The sequence below is a fragment of the Carassius gibelio genome, chromosome B9 (genome assembly GCF_023724105.1).
Source record: "Carassius gibelio isolate Cgi1373 ecotype wild population from Czech Republic chromosome B9, carGib1.2-hapl.c, whole genome shotgun sequence".
Classification (NCBI taxonomy): domain Eukaryota; kingdom Metazoa; phylum Chordata; class Actinopteri; order Cypriniformes; family Cyprinidae; genus Carassius; species Carassius gibelio.
Window position 1 is genome coordinate 21863003 of NC_068404.1, and position 22442 is coordinate 21885444.

Here is a 22442-nt window from a genome sequence, read left to right on the forward strand (position 1 = left end):
CAATTGATGTTGGGTGTAATATGGAAAGTATTTCGGGCAGGGTTTGGGTGAGGTTGGCTCTTCACTTGTGATGTGTCCGTCTCAGAAAACAGTTTGTCCTTTGAAGTAATGCTGACTCAAGTCGGTTACTCTACAGGCTTTGACAGCCTCGCTTGACAGCCCTGACTTCACCATGGTGTTGGTTGTAGTAAAACAGAATTGATTATCTGACTCTTCCAGAAGTTTCATATTCTTTTTAGTTCGCCATTTTGTGGTTTGTACACTATAAAAAAGCTTTTGTCCTGTTGATTGTGGTTATTCCTTCACATTTCTGATAGGTTAACCTGAATTAAATGCGTTTGTGGTTATTTCTATTCTAATGGTGTTGTTGTAGAGCTTAAAACTGATTAATAAAGGTTTTTGTGCCCCATTAAAGAGTAAATCAAGTACTGACATGTTTGCACCAGAGTGCTGTTTATGTGATCATAAATGCTGTCTAGACTTTCAATCCAAAGGACCTGTTTAGCCAGTAAAGGGCAAAATGCTGTCAACACTCTTTTACTATGCAGGATCTAGATGAATTTGTTTTGGCAAGAACATGTAGCACTGAGCCTCTAGATGTTGCCTTTAAATAAGTTGTCTATTCATCTTAACCCAAGCATCCTGCCTGTTTTTAAAGTCAACCATTTACTGAGTTTTAATGAATGCCACTCTTAACCAGGGGCCAGGGTTGGGCAAATTCAGAATTTAAAATTTTCTCTCAGTTCATGATGAATTTGTATTGAATTGGTCACACCCCACTGGATGATACATTTGAAATTTGGCAGGAAAAAATATTTATTGTATTGCAATTCAAATAGGGATTTAGTTTAACTAGTCCAGACCAAGTTTAATCAGTAATGCTGACTATTGATTATTACATTTATTTATTCCCAGAACTGTTGAATATTTTATTTTATGCCTATGTGATCATCAAACAAGGTTTTGATATTGCCATAAAAACACAAAAATGTTTTCAGATTACTTTATGGTTTACTTTATAATTTAAATGTTCATTATGTGATGTATTGAGCTAGAAGTCTACTAATAGTAAATTTATGTAACAAAAGGTTCCGTATTTCATTAATTCTATACAGTTTTTTTTTTATGCCGATAAGTGATTATAAATTATTATAAAGATTATAAAGCAATGCTAGAATTATTGGCACTTTTTATAAAAATAAGTGAAAATGAATGTCTGTTGTGCCTGGACATGCCATATGTTGTGTATATGATGACGTGTATGGGTAAATCATACTGAAAAATGATATTTGTTGTGGCAAACTACACTTACAACTATTATATACTAGGTTTGCGCCAATAAACGATGCCATCAGTGATAGACATCACGATGTTGAGCCGGCATCGTGATCTCCCCCCAAGATAGGAGGAAAATATAAGTTTCAGTACTTTCTCTTGCAGTTATATCATTGGGTAATTATACTGTATATAAATTGCAGGCATCAGGGAGCCATTATTAAGCCTGGAATTAAAACTGCTTTTGAATCGCTTTTTAGTTTCACTTTCACTATCGAGATTCGTGATCACATGTAATCTGTTTTATGCTGTGGAGTGGCAGTACCTACCACACATTTCACAAGATTAGATGTTTGTCAGTGGTGCTCAGGATCTGCAAATCATTCGACATTGTCCTCAGACACATCTCCTTACTCCCTTACATCTCCTTACTAATGTGATAGGCTACGTGAAATTTTATGTGCTGTAATGTAACAGGTACGCAATCGTTATTTGTTTTCTGCGCCTTTCTGAATACAGATTCAAACATTGGGCATACCACCTAAGCCTACAACCCACCCCCCGCGATGTCATCGTTCTTTGCGATGTTTCACCGTAGACATTGTCCAACCCTAATATATAAATTTCTTTGAATTTCTTTCCATTTTAGTTCCGCTTATATTTGAATTACAGGTCTGCATCTAAAGTATCTACCTCTATTCAAACTCATTTTAAACTCATGCATTCTCAGTTAAACTGAAAGGCGCACAGCTCTGGTTTCACACAATGAAACCTGATATCTGTCACACAGTCCTGTAAATATATGTAAAAAAATTTGTAGCAAAACCCTCAAGTTGCTTAAGATCAGCAGAACATTCTGTCTTTTAAGCATCTTACAGAGGAAATGTGTCTGACTGGGGAGAGAGGAAAATGGAGGGGGGAGATAAGGAGGGCAAGAAACTGTCTTTTTTGTTTGTTCATGAGCTGATGTAAGCCCTGCGTCCTTTGTACCACCCTTGACTTCATAACAGTGGGGGGTAGATGTGACTTTCATAGAAAGCAACTGTTGTGTATGGCACCTCCCTTTATTGTTAAGTTTATGTTTTGCTTCCGCAGTTGAACAAAAGCATTTTAGATTTTTCTGTCTGTTTACGGTTTAGCAAGCACAAGCTTTCTTGGCATAATGGCTATTGCCAGCCTAATTAAATTCACTTTAAATCATTTGTAAACAGCTTATTGCTTTATATCTTAGGCTGTTTTGTGGTAGAACATTAGCCTAGACCTTAAATCCCTAGGAAATTGACCACATTTACTTCATACACATGCCTACATTTTAGTGATCGACCGATATTGATTTTTTATAACCGATACCGATACCGATTATTTGTATGTTTATGTACCCGATAACCGATATGCAGAACCGATATTTATTTACTGTTATACTTCTGTTTCTGACAATTATTACAACACAAATGAGCTGAAAAAAACATTTTATTTATAACAATCACTCCCTCCTTGCATACAAAAAAAAAAAACATTATATTTATACACAAATAAATAGAGGGGTCTGAGTCCAAAAAATTTAAGCGCACTGTTACTAAGTGTCTTTGTTTTAAAATAAAAGCTTTGATGAGGTAAAAAAATAAAAACAGGTAAAAAAATAAAGCACAAAAATGATTCTAACATATTGGTGGGGGCGGGAGGGCTATTTAGGAGTGCATAGCTATATAGTAGTGTAACTTAATACTCCCAGTTAAGCAGAACTAGGTTTTAGTGTAGAAAACAGAGTCTTTCAGCATTCTGCCCTGTAAGCCTGCTTCCTTCAAAAATGTTATGCAGTGGCCGTGCATGAGGCTTCCTGATCATCAACCCAGTCAGGTGCTGAGCAATATGAACGAACTTTTTTTCCCGAGACTATATAAAGTTAAACAGCACTTGTCAGTTGGCATTTTATGATCTAGATTCAATCTAACGTTAGATCATGAAATGCCAACTGACAAAGTGCTGTTTGACTATAATTTAATCAACCGCGATCGCGCATGGAGATAATAAATAATTAATTTCCACAAAGCGGTATATGTAGCCTATATGTGTATTAGCGAAATAATTGTTATGTAGTAAATGATAATATAATCTAGGGTGTTTAAACAAGATAATCTTGTCAAAAGTTTCATTCAGTGGCATTGCTTGAGGCTTCCTGATCATCAACCCAGTCAGGTGCTGAGCAATATGAACGAACTTTTTTCCCGAGACTATATAAAGTTAAACAGCTTTTTTCAGTTGGCATTTTATGATCTAAATTTAATCTAACGTTAAATCATGAAATGCCAACTGACAAAGTGCTGTTTGACTATAACTTAATCAACCGCGATCGCGCATGGAGATAATAAAGAATTAATTTACACAAAGCGGTAGGCTATATTTATATGTGTATTAGCGAAATAATTGTTATGTAGTAAATGATAATATAATCTAGGGTGTTTAAACAAGATAATCTTGTCAAAAGTTTCATTCAGTGGCCGTGCTTAAGCCTCCAGATCATCCGTCAGTTGCTAAGCAAAATGAACGAACTTTCTCTTCTAGACTAATGGTGAGCAAATACAACAGATAGAGAATTAAATTCAACGCTTTTATTTTCAACATGCACTCATTCATGTCTGTTTTATTTAATTCATGTAAAGATACGTCTTTATTGGGGCAGGACATGATGAATTACACTACGTGACTCAATGAGTTCGTCTCAATTGTTTAGAAACAAGCTGCATAAATTAACTATATCAGGAATTTATGTCTCAGATCTCATTTGTGCATGTCTGTTATGTTAAATAAAGTTGATTAATTAAAGCAAACCAAGTAGAACATATATTTACCTGTGCACTGAGTTGTTGTTGACTGATCTCCTCAGACGCCCGGGCTGCAATGGCGGAAATCTCAAAACGGCCACAAGATGGCGCCGTAAATCTGCGAATCCGATATTACAAAACCGATACCCGATTATGGAAAAATGCTTAAATATCGGGAAAAATATCGGTAAACAGATACATCGGTCGATCACTACTACATTTCCCAGAAGCATTGTGAGCTTTAGTTGATAGAGAACATTGGTGTATATGGTTTCTAAGAGCAAGGCTTATGATACTTTTGGGAAATGCAGCCCTGGTCTTATTGTGAACAATTCACCTGTGGACATTTTTCCAGAAGAAATCTATAGAAACCACTTTTCCCGATTGAATCAATTCCCAGCAGATTAAAAAGTCTCACCTTGCATTTTCATTCTGAAATGTCAGATTATAGAATTGAAATGCTTTGTAAGTAAATTATTTGCATCTAGCAAAACTGGAATAATTAATGTTTTTAAATGTGCCGTGATGTTTTGACGCTTTTTGGTAAGTCATCCTGCAACTGGCTTTCTTTTAATAATAATAAACAAAAATAAGAGGAACTTGGTAAAATGACAGGAAACCGTTTAACTAGCATTGTCATGAGTTCACAATATGTTCTTGCTAGATAAACATTTATCAGTATCATGTCTTGTTTTCAGCAGATCTAGTGGAGAACGTTGCTGTTGTCATTTGAACTAGGCTCAAAGTTTAGTGGGCTGCACAACCTCTTGTAATGTTTGTTTAGTCAGCGTGCACTGGAATGTTGAGTTGGTGAAGTCATCCTATATTTGGTAGGTGGTACATGTGGACCCTGCACGTTATGTCATCATGCTTCAGTTTGTGCAAGAATGAATGCAAGAAAAATACTGACGAACTTTGTTAAAATGATTTACATGTGATTATTTTAATTTTTTCTCACATTTCTGCTTGAATAGTTGACATTTTTAGAAAGAAATTGTTTGCCTCATAACTATTATTTGATTGATATGTGCAAGGCTAATGTTATTTGACCATTTTGAAATGATAAGCATTGATAATGAATTGATCAGCTATTGTGTAAGATACACTACAGTCAATAGTATTTTAAGAAATTCATACTTTTTTTTTTCAGCAAGTATGCATTAAGTTTCTGAAAAGTTACTGTAAAGACTAAGCATATTATGATTTTTGAAGGCTCACGTGAACTATACCTTTAAATTGTATTATATTTAATTTATATTGGCTTTCAGCACCCTTGCTCTAAATAAAAAAGATCATTGCTTGAACACTATACATAATATAAATGCATTGCTGGATTTTAGTAGATAGTTAGAAGTGAAGATCAGTTTAATTAAATGGCAGTATATCCGATGGCTAATCATCTCTTCACTGTCTCTTTCATCTGTTCTGTTTTTCCTCTCTTTTTTCATGCTCATCTGTTCTGTCAGTTTACATTATTCAAGCTCCTGTAGTGTCTGTCTCCTCACCTTACTCCATCACTCCATCCTCTGTTTTTGAACACCACAGCACTGCCGACTCTTCAGTCCTCAGCTGCGGCTGATTTCCCCCTCCCTCACTGCAGTGTGATAGCTAGCACGTGCGGCCCACTTACCTGTCGCTGAACGGCGTGTGATGTGCACAGAGCCAGGCTGGCAGCAGGAGAGCGCCATGATGTTGTTGACGCAGGGGGTGATGGGATACCGGAGTACAGTGGGGGAATGACTGCATGCAGAGAGCGGCTGCTGTAGTCTGTCTCTCTTAAGCTACTAAAGCTTCTGGAAGACAAGACTCTGATTTAGTTGGCAACGTTCCACCTCTGTCTCTTTGCCCAGTTGTTGCCCTCCGTTCTCCTCTCTCCTCAAACTCCTGTAGCTTTTAACCTCTCAAATATTCATTGCCAAAATCATCAGAGTTTGGCAATAAAAGGCCAGACAAGTTAAATGTACATGTAAGGAACAGCTGGAGGACCAATGAAACTTATTAGGTCAATTGGCAACATGATTGGATATAAAAAGGGCCTCTCAGAGTGGCAGTGTCTCTCAGAAGTCAAGATGGGCAGAGGATCACCAATTCCCCCAATGCTGCGGCAAAAAATTGTGGAGCAATATCAGAAAAGAGTTTCTCAGAGAAATATTGCATAGAGTTTGAAGTTATCATCATCTACAGTGCATAATATCATCCAAAGATTCAGAGAATCTGGAACAATCTCTGTGCGTAAGGGTCAAGGCCGGAAAACCATACTGGATGCCCGTGATCTTCGGGCCCTTACAGGGGCTACTTCTTACACATACAGGAATGCTACTGTAATGGAAATCACAACATGGGCTCAGGAATACTTCCAGAAAACATTGTCTGTGAACACAATCCACCGTGCCATTCGCCGTTGCCAGCTAAAACTCTACAGGTCAAAAAAGAAGCCCTATCTAAACATGATCCAGAAGCACAGGCGTTTTATCTGGGCCAAGGCTCATTTAAAATGGACTGTGGCTAAGTGGAAAACTGTTCTGTGGTTAGATTAATCAAAATGTGAAGTTCTTTTTGGAAAACTGTGACGTCATGTCATCCGGACTAAAGAGGACAAGGACAACCCAAGTTGTTATCAGCGCTCAGTTCAGAAGCCTGCATCTCTGATGGTATGGGGTTGCATGAGTGCGTGTGGCATGGGCAGCTTACACATCTGGAAAGGCACCATCAATCCTGAAAAGTATATATTCTAGAACAAGTTCTAGAGTTCTAGAACAACATATGCTCCCATCCAGACGTTGTCTCTTTCAGGGAAGACCTTGCATTTTCCAACATGACAATGCTAGACCACATACTGCATCAATAACAACATCATGGCTGCGTAGAAGGATCCAGGTACTGAAATGGGCAGCCTGCAGTCCAGATCTTTCACCCATAGAAAACATTTGGTGCATCATAAAGAGGAAGATGCGACAAAGAAGACCTAAGACAGTTGAGCAACTGGAAGCCAGTATTAGACAAGAATGGGTCAACATTCCTATACCTAAACTTGAGCAACTTGTCTCCTCAGTCCCCAGACGTATGCAGACCATTATAAAAAGAAGAGGGGATGCCACACAGTGGTAAACATGGCCTTGTCCCAACTTTTTTGATTTGTGTTGATGCCATGAAATTTAAAATCAACTTATCTTTCCCTTAAAGTTATACATTTTCTCAGTTTAAACATTTGATATATCAACTATGTTGTATTCTGAATAAAATATTGAAATTTGATTGAACTTACATATCATTGCATTCTGTTTTTATTCACAATTTGTACAAATTGCATACTTCACATGAACAACATCTCACAAAGGCGCTCTGAATTTGCCCATTTATCCTGTGCTTATTTTTTTTTTCAATGCCATTGCATTAGATGTGCTGTTCCACTGCTTGAGCATGAACAGAGCAGCCTGTGGTTTTGTGTAGGGCTGTATTGTAACTAAATAGTGGGGGAAATAGCGCTATCGTTTTATGTAACCCTGTCTTACTGAATGAGTGTTTTCTGTCCTCTGAATAGACCTATGTGCTTGTATGACATAATAATAGCTCATCATGTGCCATTGTTTGTTTTTGTGTTGGAAACTTAGGAAAGATATAGTTATGAGCTTCAGATCATGTTAAGACATGATCATCATTAATCACGATCAGTGAATAGGGTTCAATCATTTTCCTCCCATGGATGTATAATCACCTAGTTTAAATCTGAGTTCATCATGCATAATTGTGTACATCCTCACGTTTTCATGTTGGTTAAGAACAGGGTTAGAGTGGATGTCACGTCCTCTCTTATGACTCTTTACTTGTATATATAAACAAGAGGATACTTTTATTATTCTGTTTCTTTATGTGTGCATGTATTTAATTGCAGATTCAGGGTTATAAGGATCTTAAGCATTGATCCCGGCCTTTTATATTGATGTCAGTGTTTCATATAATATCAAGTGTAATCCCATAACTACCTATTAGGGTCAGAGATTCACTTAGATAACAAATTTGTGCACACCGAAAGCTCTGTACATTTCTACAGAATCAAGATGTTTTACCAGATTTCATTTGTGGCTTTTTATATTCTGTTTCAGCAAATCATATGTTTAAAAACATTGTTTTACCTGAGATTACAAACCTTTTGAAATTCTACTGGCTTGTTTGAGCTGGATTTCTTTCTAATTCTGGCCCCTCTTCTTTGTATTTATCTCTTATTCTGTATCGCTCTGCTCAGCTCTACTCTCTCTCTGTCTTCTTTCTTCCATTGTGCTCTATCAATGCTTCCCTTTATGAAGAGGCATCTAATGAGGTCTGTTGGTGCTGAACAGCAGCACTAAACATACTTGTAGACCATCAATGGTTTGCTTTCAGAATCAGAAACTTCTGCTGAACTATCAAGGCCTACATGGCAAACAGAACATTTAAGCATCCATTTGTTTGTGCATTAGCATTTCATTCAGTTGAGTTGTGCTTGATCATACCAAATAAACTATATTTCATTGTATGTTTGTGCCAAGAACACCAGCCTGTCAAATTCTTTAATTGTTTCAGTTTTTATAAATTACTGAAAAGCAATAGATTTTTTTGTGTTGAAAATGATAGTCCACAACATGAACAAACAACGAATAATACATTTATTACACTATTTATTAATCTTTATCAAAGTTAGTTAATAAAAATACAGTTGCTCATTGTTTGTTCATGTTAGTTCTGTTGGTGCATTAACTAATGTTAACAAACACAACTTGTATTTTAATAATGCTTTAGTAAATGCTAAAATTAACATCAACTAAGATTAATAAATGCTGCAGAAGTATTGTTCATTCTTAGCTCATGTTCACTATGCTAATTAACCTTATTGTAAAGTGTTCCCCATGTAATATTTTTTTTACTTTGTATTAGTATCACTACTGATATTGATAAAGTTTAAATGTAGTTTTACATTTTTAGATCTTACTTATTTAGTTGCTTTAAATTATTATGAATTTATTATGCTTTGTCAGTCCTTTAGATACACAGTACTGTATCTCCACCAGCCCCCATCACAGCAGGACAACCAGTGTGTTATCAGCTAATCCAGGCCTATGAAGGAAATAGAGCTGAACTTCACACCCATACAGAGTTCAGCCCTCCGTACGGCTGATCTGATAGCGGAGCATAACGCACGTCTTTGTTGTTGGTGCAGACATCTCTTTGTCAGTCTTACTTGAGCGGTGAGAAGGAATGGATGTAGTAGAGGTGCTGACGTAGATGTAGGGGAGGGAGTGTCAAGAGCTGTTAATTCAGCTGTACTTCAACAGCACGAATGACCAAAACGCTTCCACTGCCACATAGTGACGACCACAGTCTCCTGAGTTCTGTCTAATGTTATTAGTAATTCTTTTCTTTTGTAGCTAGCTACAGAATCTTGGTTTCTGCCAAGGTCACCTGTCTGTTAAGCTCTCTGCTGTTGTCCTTTAGGGTCTTAGTGTTTTGTTTTAGAGTACAGCTTGTGCATTAATATAAGGACTGTGCAAATCGATAAGATCTGATTTATGTGAATATTTTCAATAGTCTTCTCCACTAGATGTCCCCCTCTTATTTACTTTGCGCAACGGTCACTCATTCAGTGCTTATCATGGCGGATTGAGGCGGAAAGACTGATGACAAGAACAAAGCAATATTGCAATGCTCAGATAAAATTCTATAGTACTAAACTATACTAAAAATCTGGGGAAGCATTTGACATCACGCGTAACGGTGCCATAATTTCCGCAATGAATGAATGAATTTTGTTTACACAAGCATGGCTGACACACAAATTTAATCTCCAGCTGATCTGAGAGCCACTTAATTAGCATTTTATTGTTTAATTTGACAAAACTACCGTCATATCACATACACAGCAGCTGCAAAATAAAATTTCAAAATAAGTTTATTTTCACATGAAGAAACTGTCAAAATATATAACTATTAAGCAGTCTTTTGAGTGTAACAACAATACTACTACTACTACTACTACTACTAATAATAATAATAATAATGAAAATAAATATTAATAAATCATTTTACATTTTAAAAGTAAACCTCTGTTGTGCAGCACTTTGTTTGCCAAAAAATAAGAGTTTTTCATTTGATTAGGATAAATTATATAATTTTATGCCTTAATCTGATTACCAGAAAAATAAATAAGAGCATTTTATATTGCCTGTGATAAGTGGGGCAGGGCCGAACGCCATGGGAATGGAGCGAGGCCGGTGGTGTGATTTGGAAATGAATGACTCCTGCTCCACTCACTCTGGGTCTCAAGTCCCGCGGAGGAGATTGGAAGGATACAAAAGAGGAGTGATGACAGTGAAGGACGAGATAGGAGCAGGCCTTGACTTTATTTTGTGTTTTGGTTTTGTTTGTGCATGGCAGTTGTCCGTGAGGGGCTGTCACGCTGTTTTGTGTTGATTTCGTTATTAAAGTTTTCATTTTAATGTCCGCCAGTTCCCACCTCCTCCTCCCCATGAATGTGAAGTTTTTATATTGTTACACTGGTGCCGAAACCCGGGGGGGAAGGAGGGACGTGCTGCTGAAGATCCCTCTCCGCTGGGGTGTATCCGCAGTGTCATCTAGCAGGGCTACCAGTTCAGGGATGGACGAACTCACTGCTGGCCGCCCGCGATGTGGAGGGGCGGCTGCCGTCCATGAGGGAGCGGAGGTGTCTGCGCCATTTGCCTGGAGGCTGGAGCCTGCTGCCGTCCTTCAGGATGGGGAGGAGCAGGGAACGGGGGAATCCAGCCAGCTGCCCAAAAACCATAGTTGTCATCGCCATCCACCAATCGGCGGAGGAGTGTCGTGCCATCCACTGCCACCACCAGGTGCCGCGGAAGAGTTCATCCAGCTGGTGGAGGGCCAAGCAGCAGTGTGTCTGGGAACTGGATTTTTGGAACTCCCTTCTCTCATCTCTGGCGCTCCTTATCCTTCCACCTCCTATTCTTTCGCCTCGTCTGTCTGTCCTTACCCCCAGGTTCCCGCAGCTACCGTGAGAGCGCGGGCCAGCAAACAGCATCTTTTTAGTGGCAGGAAATTAGAATATCCTTTAATGTTTTATGTCTCTTATGCTCACCCAGGCTGCATTTATTTAGTCAGAAATACACGCTGTGGCACAGTGGTTTAAAAGAAAAAAATAAAGATGGCACGTCATGCCGAAAAGGTTGCTGACCCCTGGTTTAGAAAGATGTTTATGTCTCTGTCATTCACATATATGCTACTTGTCTGCGGTGTTTGGTCATTTACCTATATGCTACTTGTCTAAGACGTTACAGTCTTTTGCTGAGCCAGCATCATTCTCACTGCTGAAGTATTCAAATTTGTGTTATTCTATCCCCTTTCACACTGAGATTCCAGATAATAATTTGTCTTGGCAGTTGTTCCCAGATCGTTAGATCTTGCACTTTCACACTGCCAGTGATTTCCCGGAATCTGTGCATGCGTTCTCGCACAACCGGTAAAGGTCCCGTAATGACACGTGACATCAGGGTGTGACCATGTAATGTACGAGTTGAAAACGCTAGGCACGTTAACTTTCACTTAAACTGGTGAATGATCTCCGCTTCAGTGCTGAAAGTGAGGAACTACCTGATCTCTGCTTTATTACAGTTTGCGCACATTTTTTTTGTTGCGAATGTTGATCTGCCTTCAAAACACCCGGTAAAAGAGTTGCACGATAACATGCGTCATCACTAAGACACACCCTTTATGGCATTAGTTCTGTGCTCATTCCAGGATTGAACCCAGCAATGTAACTATGTCTCCAACCTGGGTTCGATCCCGGAATCAATCCCGGGACATGTTTGCTTTCACACAGAAGGCAATCCGTTAATTTTCCAGGTCCAATGTGCAGTGTGAAAGGGGCTTTAGAGAGGCTATCTAAAAATGGAACCATGCTGGCGTCCATGCCGTGCCTTTTTACCAGTATTTGTACAGACCACACACTTGCTTTGGACACCCCAGCAACTTGATGGATTAGAGAAAGTTGCCTTTGACGCACACACTACACTCATGCACACTCAGCTGACTTCAGATTTCCTGCATTGGTAAGCACCTGCTGTCGTGAAAGCGGTATGCGTGTGTTTGATAAGAGGAAATGCTCTTTGCTGGATATCAGCTGTAGTTGTTCTGCCTGCGTCAGGGTTCTGTTTTTTTTTTTTTTGGAAAGGATTGTCCACATTCCTTTCTCACTGTGTCAAAACAGCCCCCGCTTCGCCCTGAGGGCATTCTTGAGTGTATATTCTAAGTAGTTGGAAAGTTTCCTCTGACCTCTAAGTGTAGGCTTGTGTACCATGTTATTGTGAGGGAAAAGGAAATGCTTGGGTTGTCATAGTTGGACTCTGATACTGATACTGCTTGACTTTCAGTGGCTTTCTTGTCAGTCTACTTGCACAGCAACACTGGGTGATTTGTATGGCTGCATGGTATTGCAGTTCTACCCAATACCAATAAGCTGATAATTATTTTAATTTTATGCAGATAATAACATTCTACACTATTTTGCCTAAATGAATGAAAAATAAAACACACAAAAAAATATATAATTTTGAATGCCATTAAAGTTGATTTGCCACAACATTTCACATTGAGATTTCAATTCTAAATTAAATATATATAAATCTGTAAGCTATAACAGTTTATTTCCTCTTTTTTTCTTTTGTTCTTTTATTAACACGTCATAGCAGCTGGGTTATTAGGTTATTTGGCTGCTATTACATTAAGAGGGATCTGACACGCATACTCTGTTTAATTCACGCTTTAATATGAAATGATACAGGCTAGAGTGCACCGCCTCATTTGTGCGTTCAATTAAAGAGCACATTTTTTACAGACATTTTCTGAACATTCATCTGACCGCCGTTCACCGTTGTTCTACTGAAGCTCCATCGTCACCGTTTCTGCACTCGTTTGAGGTGGTGTGTGCGTCCACTTCAAAAGACATTTGATATCTCCTTCGTTAACTCTAACGCTAATTTAGACATCGCTAATATATATATTTCACCAAATGGGAAATGTGCAGAAATGAACAAACCAGAAATAAAGTAACATTTTTTTCTGTAACCATTGTCTTCTTTAAAATACTTTGGAGTAATATGTAAATACCATGTACAATTGATATAACGATTTAGTACCAAGCTATCCGTGTACTATCAGATACGGTCATTGTCCAGTGTTACAGCCATAGTACTTTTTTGTAAAGGGTTAATTTTCAGAAAATGAAGTTGTTTCTTTTCCTCAGGGTGTTTCTTCAGCAGCTGTTTTTGTTTTGTTTTTCTGAAAAAAAAAAAGAGTTTATTAGTGACGCCATTATCAAAATCCACAAGCTGTTTAAAGCGTTGCAGGGCTGGTTAATTTGAAGAGCTTTAGAGCAACACAGCAACATTTATTGTACTAACAAGTAATGAGATTGTTTTTGTTTGTTTGTTTTTTTTTTCATTTCACAGAGGATAAGTGTGTTCAGTGCTGTTGATATATGAGAGCTGTTGTCTGAAGGTTTTAGCCCGTAGACAGTTCTGCAGCCCAGTGAACCACAGTGATCTCTGTGAGGACAGCGTGTGTGTGGACGGTGCTGTGTGTTCTCCCTCTTATATAAAGAGGAAGGTGATGGGGTCGGGATCAGGGCAGTGCTGATAAGCTCTCTCAAATTTATGCATGTTTAAATATGGATGCGGTTAAATAGTGGTCACACGGGTCACAGAAAGGATAGTGATGTTTTTGCTACTTTGAACGATGCTTCACTCTTAATTTGACATTTTAATTATTGTTGGTTGTATATTCTTGTATAACCTTTCAGCCTTGGTGTCAAACAGTAAACACGTTACATCAGTTACATTATGTTGCTGTGATTTTTGTTTTTGATGTAAGTGATTTAGTTCCTCGTGGCTTGTGCATGTTGTTTTGATAGAGATCATGCCTGCAGTAATCGGTCCCATGAGCTCTCTGAAGATCTTAACAGCTCCCCTGATGTGTTTTTAGTCCACCGTTGTATTATGAGTAATTGCACTCCTTTACCTAGCCTATACCATCTATTAGAGATGCTAGTGTTGGTCCAACAACTCATATGGAGCCCAGGAATTCCCAAACTTTTTTTTATATCCTGTGAAATTGCTGTCAAAGAGTAATTAGCTGGTAAAGTGGATTTACTTATTGTAGAGTTAACTAGCTAATATTAGACATCATTTAATCGCCCAAAGTGAAGATTTAGTCGCGTATGCGAGTGCTTTACTCGCAGTGTAGAGGGTTGCTAAAAAAAAAAAGAACTTGACTGTGCAGTATTGAAAGAGCCAGTCAAAAGTGTAGTGGGAAGCATTTATATTGCGTAGGATGAGAAGACTTCTCATTTCAGCTGTTTCTCAAAATAAATTAAAGCAGGAAAAGTGTCTGGTGATACATGTGTTGTACACTATCCGTACTTCTTTTTCTGTGCTGCTGTGGTGTGACTTTCTATTTATCCTACAGTATCGTAGGCGTTTTCTCTGTTCGGATTCCACTTAGCCACATCTGATGTCCCTCAGGCCCTTTTTACCGGTGACTCAGGGAGCCACTCTACTACTTGAGAACAGCTGTGGTGCAACATTATTCTTATATTACAGATGGGCTCGAATCTCCCTCAAGCACCGACCTGAGACCAGATTATCTAATAAAAGCCTTTGAACTCAAAATCCTCCCAAAATATGAAGCTAATGTAGAGGGCATAGCCATTACTTAATCTTGGTGGTGGTGCGGTGGAAGGTATGATAATAATAATAATGGCTCAGCACATGGAGAGCCGACATATGTTTATTTCTTGCATCCATGTCTGGTCTTGTTGACTTCATCCCAGCTGTTGTTCTTTGACTCGTGGAAAATCACAGAGAATACTCACAAAGCTGGCACCAATGAGCAAACCAGCGTAGAAGCAAAACTAGATTCCTGTTTGAGTTGACATAATGATCGATAGTGGTTGTTGGAAATGAAACAAAGTTAACTAGAGTTCAGTTTCATGCAAGTAAAATAAGAGACCTGATAGTTTCAGCAAAGCATGGCCGGTAAGACTTTTGTTAGACTTACCAACATTATTTATTTTCACATACAGTCTTTCATAATAGTCTTCAGGAGTATTTCAGTTTGAACACTGATTACCTCAACAGACAGTGTTCACCCTGTGCCCTGCAGTCTCACTGGCCTGGATAAATTCCTCCCATTTGGACAGGCCTAATGAGGACGCTGTTCCTGTGAGGATCTAGGACAAGCTTATTTTACCAGCTACATCAATCTGGAATGATCCTGGTAACACACCACCAAAGAAATCGCAGTGCAGAGGTTTTCATGGAGTTGTATCAGATTTATAGATATTTTCACCCTTTTTTTATAGCAATTTCAATAGTTATGGTTTTTGTTCTCTTGTCTCGATTATCTTAAGTTGTAATATTTCACAATATTACTGTTTTTACTGTATATTTGTTCAAGTATATGCAGCCTTGGTGAGCATAAAATGCTACTTTGAAAAACTGAACAGTGGTAAATTAAAAAAAAAAGCAGTTTGTCTAGGGCTAAAATATTGCAGGAAATGTACACTATAAAAAAAGATGCAAAGGTGAACTTGATTCAGAACCTTTCTTGTTTTTCATAGGAAACTCGTATTGATCCAAGTTAGACATTCATGCAGAATGAGTTTTTGCTTTCATAACAGGGCTTTCAGGATGCAAGATGCTAAAAAGAAAAGTCAATAGTAATACAATTGACTGGTAAAATTAAAATGTAATTTGTCATCTGTAACATCCTGTGTTATAGCTTAATTTTGAAACAAGGAAGGTAGTATATATTTTAGATATCTATATTTAGACAATGAAACAGTCTAATAATAGTATAATAATACATGACCACGTGTTTGAACCTCTGATTGAGAATCCTCTTTTTTTTTTTTTTAAACAAAAATGTATTATTATTACTCCAATGAACTATCAAGGAAAATCTGATTCCTCATGACATGACCCCTTTTAAAATGGGACATACACCAAAAAAGTTTGAACACCGCTGTCTTAGCAAGGGATGTTCAGGCGCTGTTGAACTGATTAGCAAAGTAGTATGAAATGAAGACGACGAAACCAGGGGAATGAGCACATATCCGTTAAACATCTCTGTCTCATTAGTGTGTTCTGGCAGATACATGCCTCCTCTCTCCTGCTATTCACTGTTTGTCTGTCCAGGTGTGACGGAGTCTGCTTAGACTTATGTAATCGTTTATTTTGGTGTTGATTTGAGCTTGGAGCCGAAGCTGAAATGATCGATCATGCTCCTGTGTATTTGCTTTCAGCCGTTAACGAGAAAACCGAGGAAGGAATGAAGCAAACGAAAGCACAGCGAGATCATAGTTCGAATTACAGGGGGTAATTCTAAATTCCCACCCAAAGGGACAGAAATTTCAGATTTGGAGGGGTCCAAGGTTATAATCGTTAACAAAAATGAACGAAAAAACGGAAACTAGCTGGGTAAAAACATTGTGGTTAACTGAAATAAAAATGAAAATGAGGCATATATTACAAATAAAAAGATAACTAACTAAAACTGTAATGTTTGTTTGGCAAAACTAACTAAAATAAAATACAGTTTTTACCACTTTCATAAACAGTGGTAATTCCTATTGCTCTACAGATATAACAAAATATGTTTCTATTAAATCATAAAATGATTTATAAGAAATATCTAAAAAATAAAAACAGAAGTTTTATGTTGTATGTGCTTTTGTACAGATCTTTTAGCAAGTTAAAAGGATTTATTTTTTTATTTTGAAAGAAATATCTTATGCTAACCAATTATTTGATAATATTTTTCTACTGTTTTTGTGTTGTGATAAAATGTAATTTATTCCTATGATGTCGAAGGTGAATTTTCAGCAGCCATTGCTCCAGTCTTCAGTATCACATGATCGTAATTCTGATGTGCTGGTTTGCTCAAGAAATATTTCTTCTTATTGTTATTATAAAAACAGCTAAAAACGGTTGCTGCTATAATGTTGTGAAATATTAAGAAAGTTTTTGCAGGATTCTTTGATGAATTTGAACAGCTTTGAACAGTTTGTATAGTAGAAAGTGGCTAAATCTGTTTTCATCTTTGAGGATGTGTGAGATCAACTGTGTGCTACCCAGTGCCTCATGATACGACTTGCCTTTTTTACACCTCCTCTAAGGCATTTAATACCCTTCTCAGCTGATGTGGTTTATCTGTGTAACAGTCCTGGGTGTCACCAGCATAATTACAGTCATTTTCGGTATGGGTGAGAACAAAGGATCAGTACTTTGTTATAGTAGACATATTAGAGTCAAACCCAGCTGCTTAAATACATAAAATAAATCAAGAGGGCAGTACTAAACAAATGACAGGAGGTGAACGTGAAATTAAAGGAAACTGCAAAAATAATGACTGTGTTCAAAATGGTTTCCCAGACACTCCCCCTTTTTCCACTGGTGGAGCAAATAGGTAGTCCCAGTCTTTATTGAAAATTAGTTTATGAAGCTTTACAATTATCATTAACCTTATTTAAGGGTTGCCAAAAATTGCACCATTATCTGACTTGAAGTCAGTTGATGCATTTGTGTTGATATGGCGTTAGCAGGCCTATTCTTGCTTTTCGCTGATTGGATAGTCCTCAACCCCATGACAAGGGAAGTTAAGTGTCTGGGCAGAGCGTTTGCAGTTTGTTTGTTTTGTGCCAATTAGGGCTGCACAATGTGTCGTTTAAGCACCGATATCGCGATGTACGAATCATCGTAGGATGTGCGATGTAGGCTGTCATAGTTGATCCGTTATTCATTAACTGTACGGGCCAGCTGCTCCCCGTCCATTGACGAATGTGATTCGGGATTAATTGCACAGCTTAACCATCATAGAGTGAAAGTTTTGACAGTGCAGAGAGAAAGAGAGAGCGCGCGTGTGCGAGAAAGAGATAGAGAGCGAGAGCGAGCAAGCGAGCCCCGATGTTTAAATCATTTAAAATGAGAATGTAATATATTTCCCAATATCATGCAGCCCCTAGTGCCAATCTTCTCTGTGATGGTTGGAATAAAAGAGAGACCAAATTGTTGACTATTGGCGTGAAATATGTTTAAATATGTTTAATGAACTTTACTGGAAAGGAACACTGTGGCATTAATGTCAAAAAAAGGCTGAGAAAGGAATAAATAAATGAGATGTTAGGGATTTACCAATAATCCTTTGCAGTACTCAGACTGGGATTTCTAGATGGTTACCCATAATCCTTTGCACTACTTGTTCAGTCTAAGGTCTTGTTTAACATACTAATCTTAAGGTAGTATGTGAATGTGTTGTGTTTCTAATATTAGTATTCATATTTGTACTATGGAAATATGTTATTTTGTATTCATCTGAATTTCGTCTGTTATCCATAGTCCATTGCATTGCGCATTTAGACTCAGATGACCCATTTTTTACCCATAATCCTCTGCTCTACTCATTTGATTTGGGGGGGATGGGCAGCCATTTAATTAATTTTGCCTTCTTATTTTCTATTTTCTTTGTGATATTCTGAATTGACAATAACATTATAGTGTTGCTTAAAGATTTCTAAAGCTAATTAAATATTTTTGTATATTGCAACAACACATTTAAATGTAATAAAAATGCACACACAGTTTTTGTCTCTGTTTAATTTGATGCTTTTTCATCTTTTAGTTGGCTTTGTTGGGAATGGACCTTCTATCTGCCTTAGTGACGAGATTACAGGACCGATTTCGGCCCCAAGTTGGTACAGGTAGGAATATTATTGTCTTAAATGTGTAACAATTTCTCATTTTGTCAGATTTTATTACCTGAAACAATAAGGATCGTTGTGTGACAATTTATTTTCATGTTATAGTTTATCTTAAAGCTGCAGTTTGCAGAAACTCCATCGCTCCCGGTAAAAAACAACCAATCAGAGCTGCAGTCCGTAACTTTGTTTGTGTTCAAAATGTAGAAAAATGTGTAAAATAAGCGAGTACACCATGAATCCATTTTCCAAACCGTGTTTTTAGCTTGTCCTGAATCACTAGGGTGCACCTATAATAAGTGTTTATATTCAGACTATTTTAGATTGCTTCGGGGATACCGCGGCGGAGTAACCCAGTACCTTTGTGATTCTTCATAGACGTAAACAGAGAGAAGTAGTTCCGGCTACAATGTTCTTCTGCAAGACGCAAGCAGTTCTGTTTATTAACCGCTAGAGCGTCAAAAGTTCCCTACCGCAGCTTTAAGAACATTTTGAAGATTTGTTTTTTTTTTATTACTTTTTAAGCAGTGGTGCTTAAATGAAGAGACACAACTTCCTGCAGAAAGTTTGCTGACAGAGTGTTATACTTTAAGTGCTAAAACTGTCAGCATACACTAAAACCCTCTGAGAAGCTGCTTCTAAAAATTCATCCGCTTTGAATGCATCGCTGCTGCAGTCATCGAACACTGCTTTTGTTACAAATTAACTGAATCATCATGAATTCATCAATGAATTTCATGGCAATCACGGTCAATCTTCAGATTGTCTGCTGTGAGAAATATATCCTTTATTACGTAATCTGAAGGTCTCATCATTTGAAGTTTCCCAGGTGTTTAGAGAAATGTACCCATTATAAACTAATTAGAAGGTTTTTGAAGTTCCATCTACGTAATTGACTGAAAATAACTTTGTACATCCCTAATATCTAATCTTTGTTCTGTCCATCTCCAGTTTTACCGAGCTTGATAGATCGGTTAGGCGATGCCAAAGATCAAGTCAGAGACCATGATCAAACCCTTCTGCTGAAGATCATGGAGCTGGCAGCTACACCTCAGGTAGTATTTGTCTTAATGTAGCCTAAATATTAATTCCAGGATGTTCAGTTCATTCTAAAGCTAACACTGCTGTCCTGTTGTGTGAACGTCTCTTCATTTTACCTTTGTTTTAAAATATCATGACAGCCTAAACAATTTTCATAATGTAAGATCTGAACAACCTGCTCCATTAAGAAGTACCCTTGCGAGACGCCTTTGTGGCATTTTAAATAGGATTTCATTTAGTTAATGAATTGAACTCTTAGCTCCATGAAAAGCTGGTGGGAGGTCTCATAATGAGATTAGCTGCCATTTAATTGTATTAGACTGAAAGTATTACATTTGGATTGTCTTCACAGTACATATGGGACCGAATGTTGGGGGGGTTCAAACACAAAAACAACCGGACCAGAGAGGGAGTGTGTCTCTGTCTCATCTCAACTCTGAACACGTAAGTCTAATTGTCCTTTCAGTCTGGATATTGTAACTTTCATGCAACATAAAAACAACCTACATTGACATTCTGTTTCATAAATACAACCTACATTCTGTTTCAAATTTCCACTTGTAGTTGAATGTCTATGCTGAATATAGATATTAAGTTATTAAAAATGAAGCAGCACTTTCTTCTAGGATAATCCATTAAAGCTCAACTTGGCTGAACCCTGTCGCTATTGCTTCCATTTTTCAGATACGGTGCCCAAGGCTTAACCCTGAGCAAAATTGTACCACATATATGTAATCTACTCGGAGACCCCACAAGTCAGGTATGTGCATTTGTCTTGATCTAAGACACTCGAGATTAAACTCTGATCTGCATGACATGGCTTTTTTACAGAACAATGGACGAAGGTAGCAACATTACACAAAGCTATAGTGACCTCTGGTGGTGGGTTTGGATGTGGAGTTGGTGGAAAAACAGTTTAACAAGTATACATTTGTTTTTATTAAGTGAAGATAGATTTTACAGTATGAATAAATATTGTTAACAGATGCAGTGGAAAGCATTTCAAACAGCGGCTTAAACGTTAAAAAAGCAGTGCAATTGCTTTGTATTTAACTTGGTGTTTGCATTTGTTTGTCCTCCTAAAACATTTCTTATCATTGATAATATATTATATAAGCTTATAAATGATCAATTTTAAATGATCAAGTTTCTAATTGAGTGGATTATCCATTTATCTGCCCAGGTTCGGGATGCGGCCATGAACTGCCTTGTGGAAATATACAGACATGTTGGAGAGAAGGTTAGGATTGACCTCAGTAAAAAAGGACTGCCGCAATCGAGGTAAGCTCTTCCCATTTTTATTAACTCTCTGTCAATTCGCAGACAGTGCATCAGCATTACTCTTTTCTAATTTATATGGATTTCTGTTTAATTTTGAACTCGTGTTATTTTGATTGTTTTCCCCCCTCTAGATATACACTGCATCTGTTCATTTACTTCTATCAGGCATTGATAAATTTAGACAGATATTTTACCCCACTAGTAAGTGTTTCTAAAACAGAGTGAAAACATTCATGAACAAGTCTCTATTAGTGCTGTAATGATTCTTAGTGGATATTCATACAGGTCATTAGGTCTTAATTTCCCTGTAGACCCAGAATCAGAAAATGCCTTCTAACTTGAGACTAATGTACTTTTAGCGGCTAAAAGCCTTTAGCCTATGTTATTCAGCTGAAACCTACCGAATTTGTGATTTAGCATTTAGATAAGTATGGCATTCATAGTGCACCTCTCAGATGTTTTGCTCGATGGGCTTGAGCCTGCAAAGGGAAGTGTCCAGCCATGATACTGCACAGCAAGAGTTGACTGAAGTTCATGGAGAGGAGGAAGGCATGTCAGCATTTGCTTGTGGTCTGAATGTGGTTGTAACATCTGTTAGATGTCCCTCCCACTTAAATCTGTGCATGTCTCCAGGGGACCATGCAGGCATCTGTTTCTCTGATCTTGTCAGTGGTTATAGTTTAAAGACTTTTGAGGGCAGGCTCAATTGGAACATGCCTGGGGAAAACAGTTTGCGGTGACTTCGGACACAACGTCACACAAACAAAGTATGTGTACTGCAGCTCCAGGATATTTGAGTTAATTCACCAGATCTTATCAATACAATCATTTGGCTCATCCAAAAATATTTTAAGCTAATGCTAATTCATTTCCGTGCCGCCTTCTCAGTTGGCTTCATGTGCATCTGTGCCCAAATTCTTTGGGACTGGATCAAATGCTGTTACTAAAAATGATAGCCACACAACTAAAATGGCCCTTGGAGGGATCTATGAAAGGATCAAACTCTCATTGCTTTCTCACTAAATCCCACATTTAGCATAAATTAAGCCCAAGTTTTAATTTTCCAAATGTTCAGTATCCATTTTGAGTCTAAAGCACACTGACAGCCTGACAGTTTTTCAGTGCTGCTGTTTTTTAAAGACTGCCATGCATATATCTGCAAAATTCAAATCTTCTCAGCTTAATTTAGAGGCACGCAGTCAGTCTGCATGGGAGAAGTGAATAGAGGAAGAAATCTCTTTTTGAACACC

General features: G+C 37.8%; 1 protein-coding gene and 1 non-coding gene across 2 annotated transcripts in view; one reads left to right on the forward strand and one right to left on the reverse strand.

Annotated features, from left to right (window-relative positions):
• The window catches only part of LOC127964695 (CLIP-associating protein 1), a 75361-nt gene that overhangs the window by 3839 nt on the left and 49080 nt on the right, over nt 1-22442 (forward strand). The window contains exons 3-7 of the mRNA XM_052564975.1: nt 18795-18873; nt 19822-19925; nt 20264-20355; nt 20596-20671; nt 21095-21192. Of these exons, the coding sequence (XP_052420935.1) occupies nt 18795-18873; nt 19822-19925; nt 20264-20355; nt 20596-20671; nt 21095-21192 (449 nt within the window). The remainder of the gene's footprint in view (nt 1-18794; nt 18874-19821; nt 19926-20263; nt 20356-20595; nt 20672-21094; nt 21193-22442) is intronic.
• LOC127965789 (U4atac minor spliceosomal RNA) lies at nt 17649-17773 on the reverse strand. The gene has a single exon (XR_008155476.1). It is a non-coding gene; the product is annotated as a U4atac minor spliceosomal RNA (small nuclear RNA).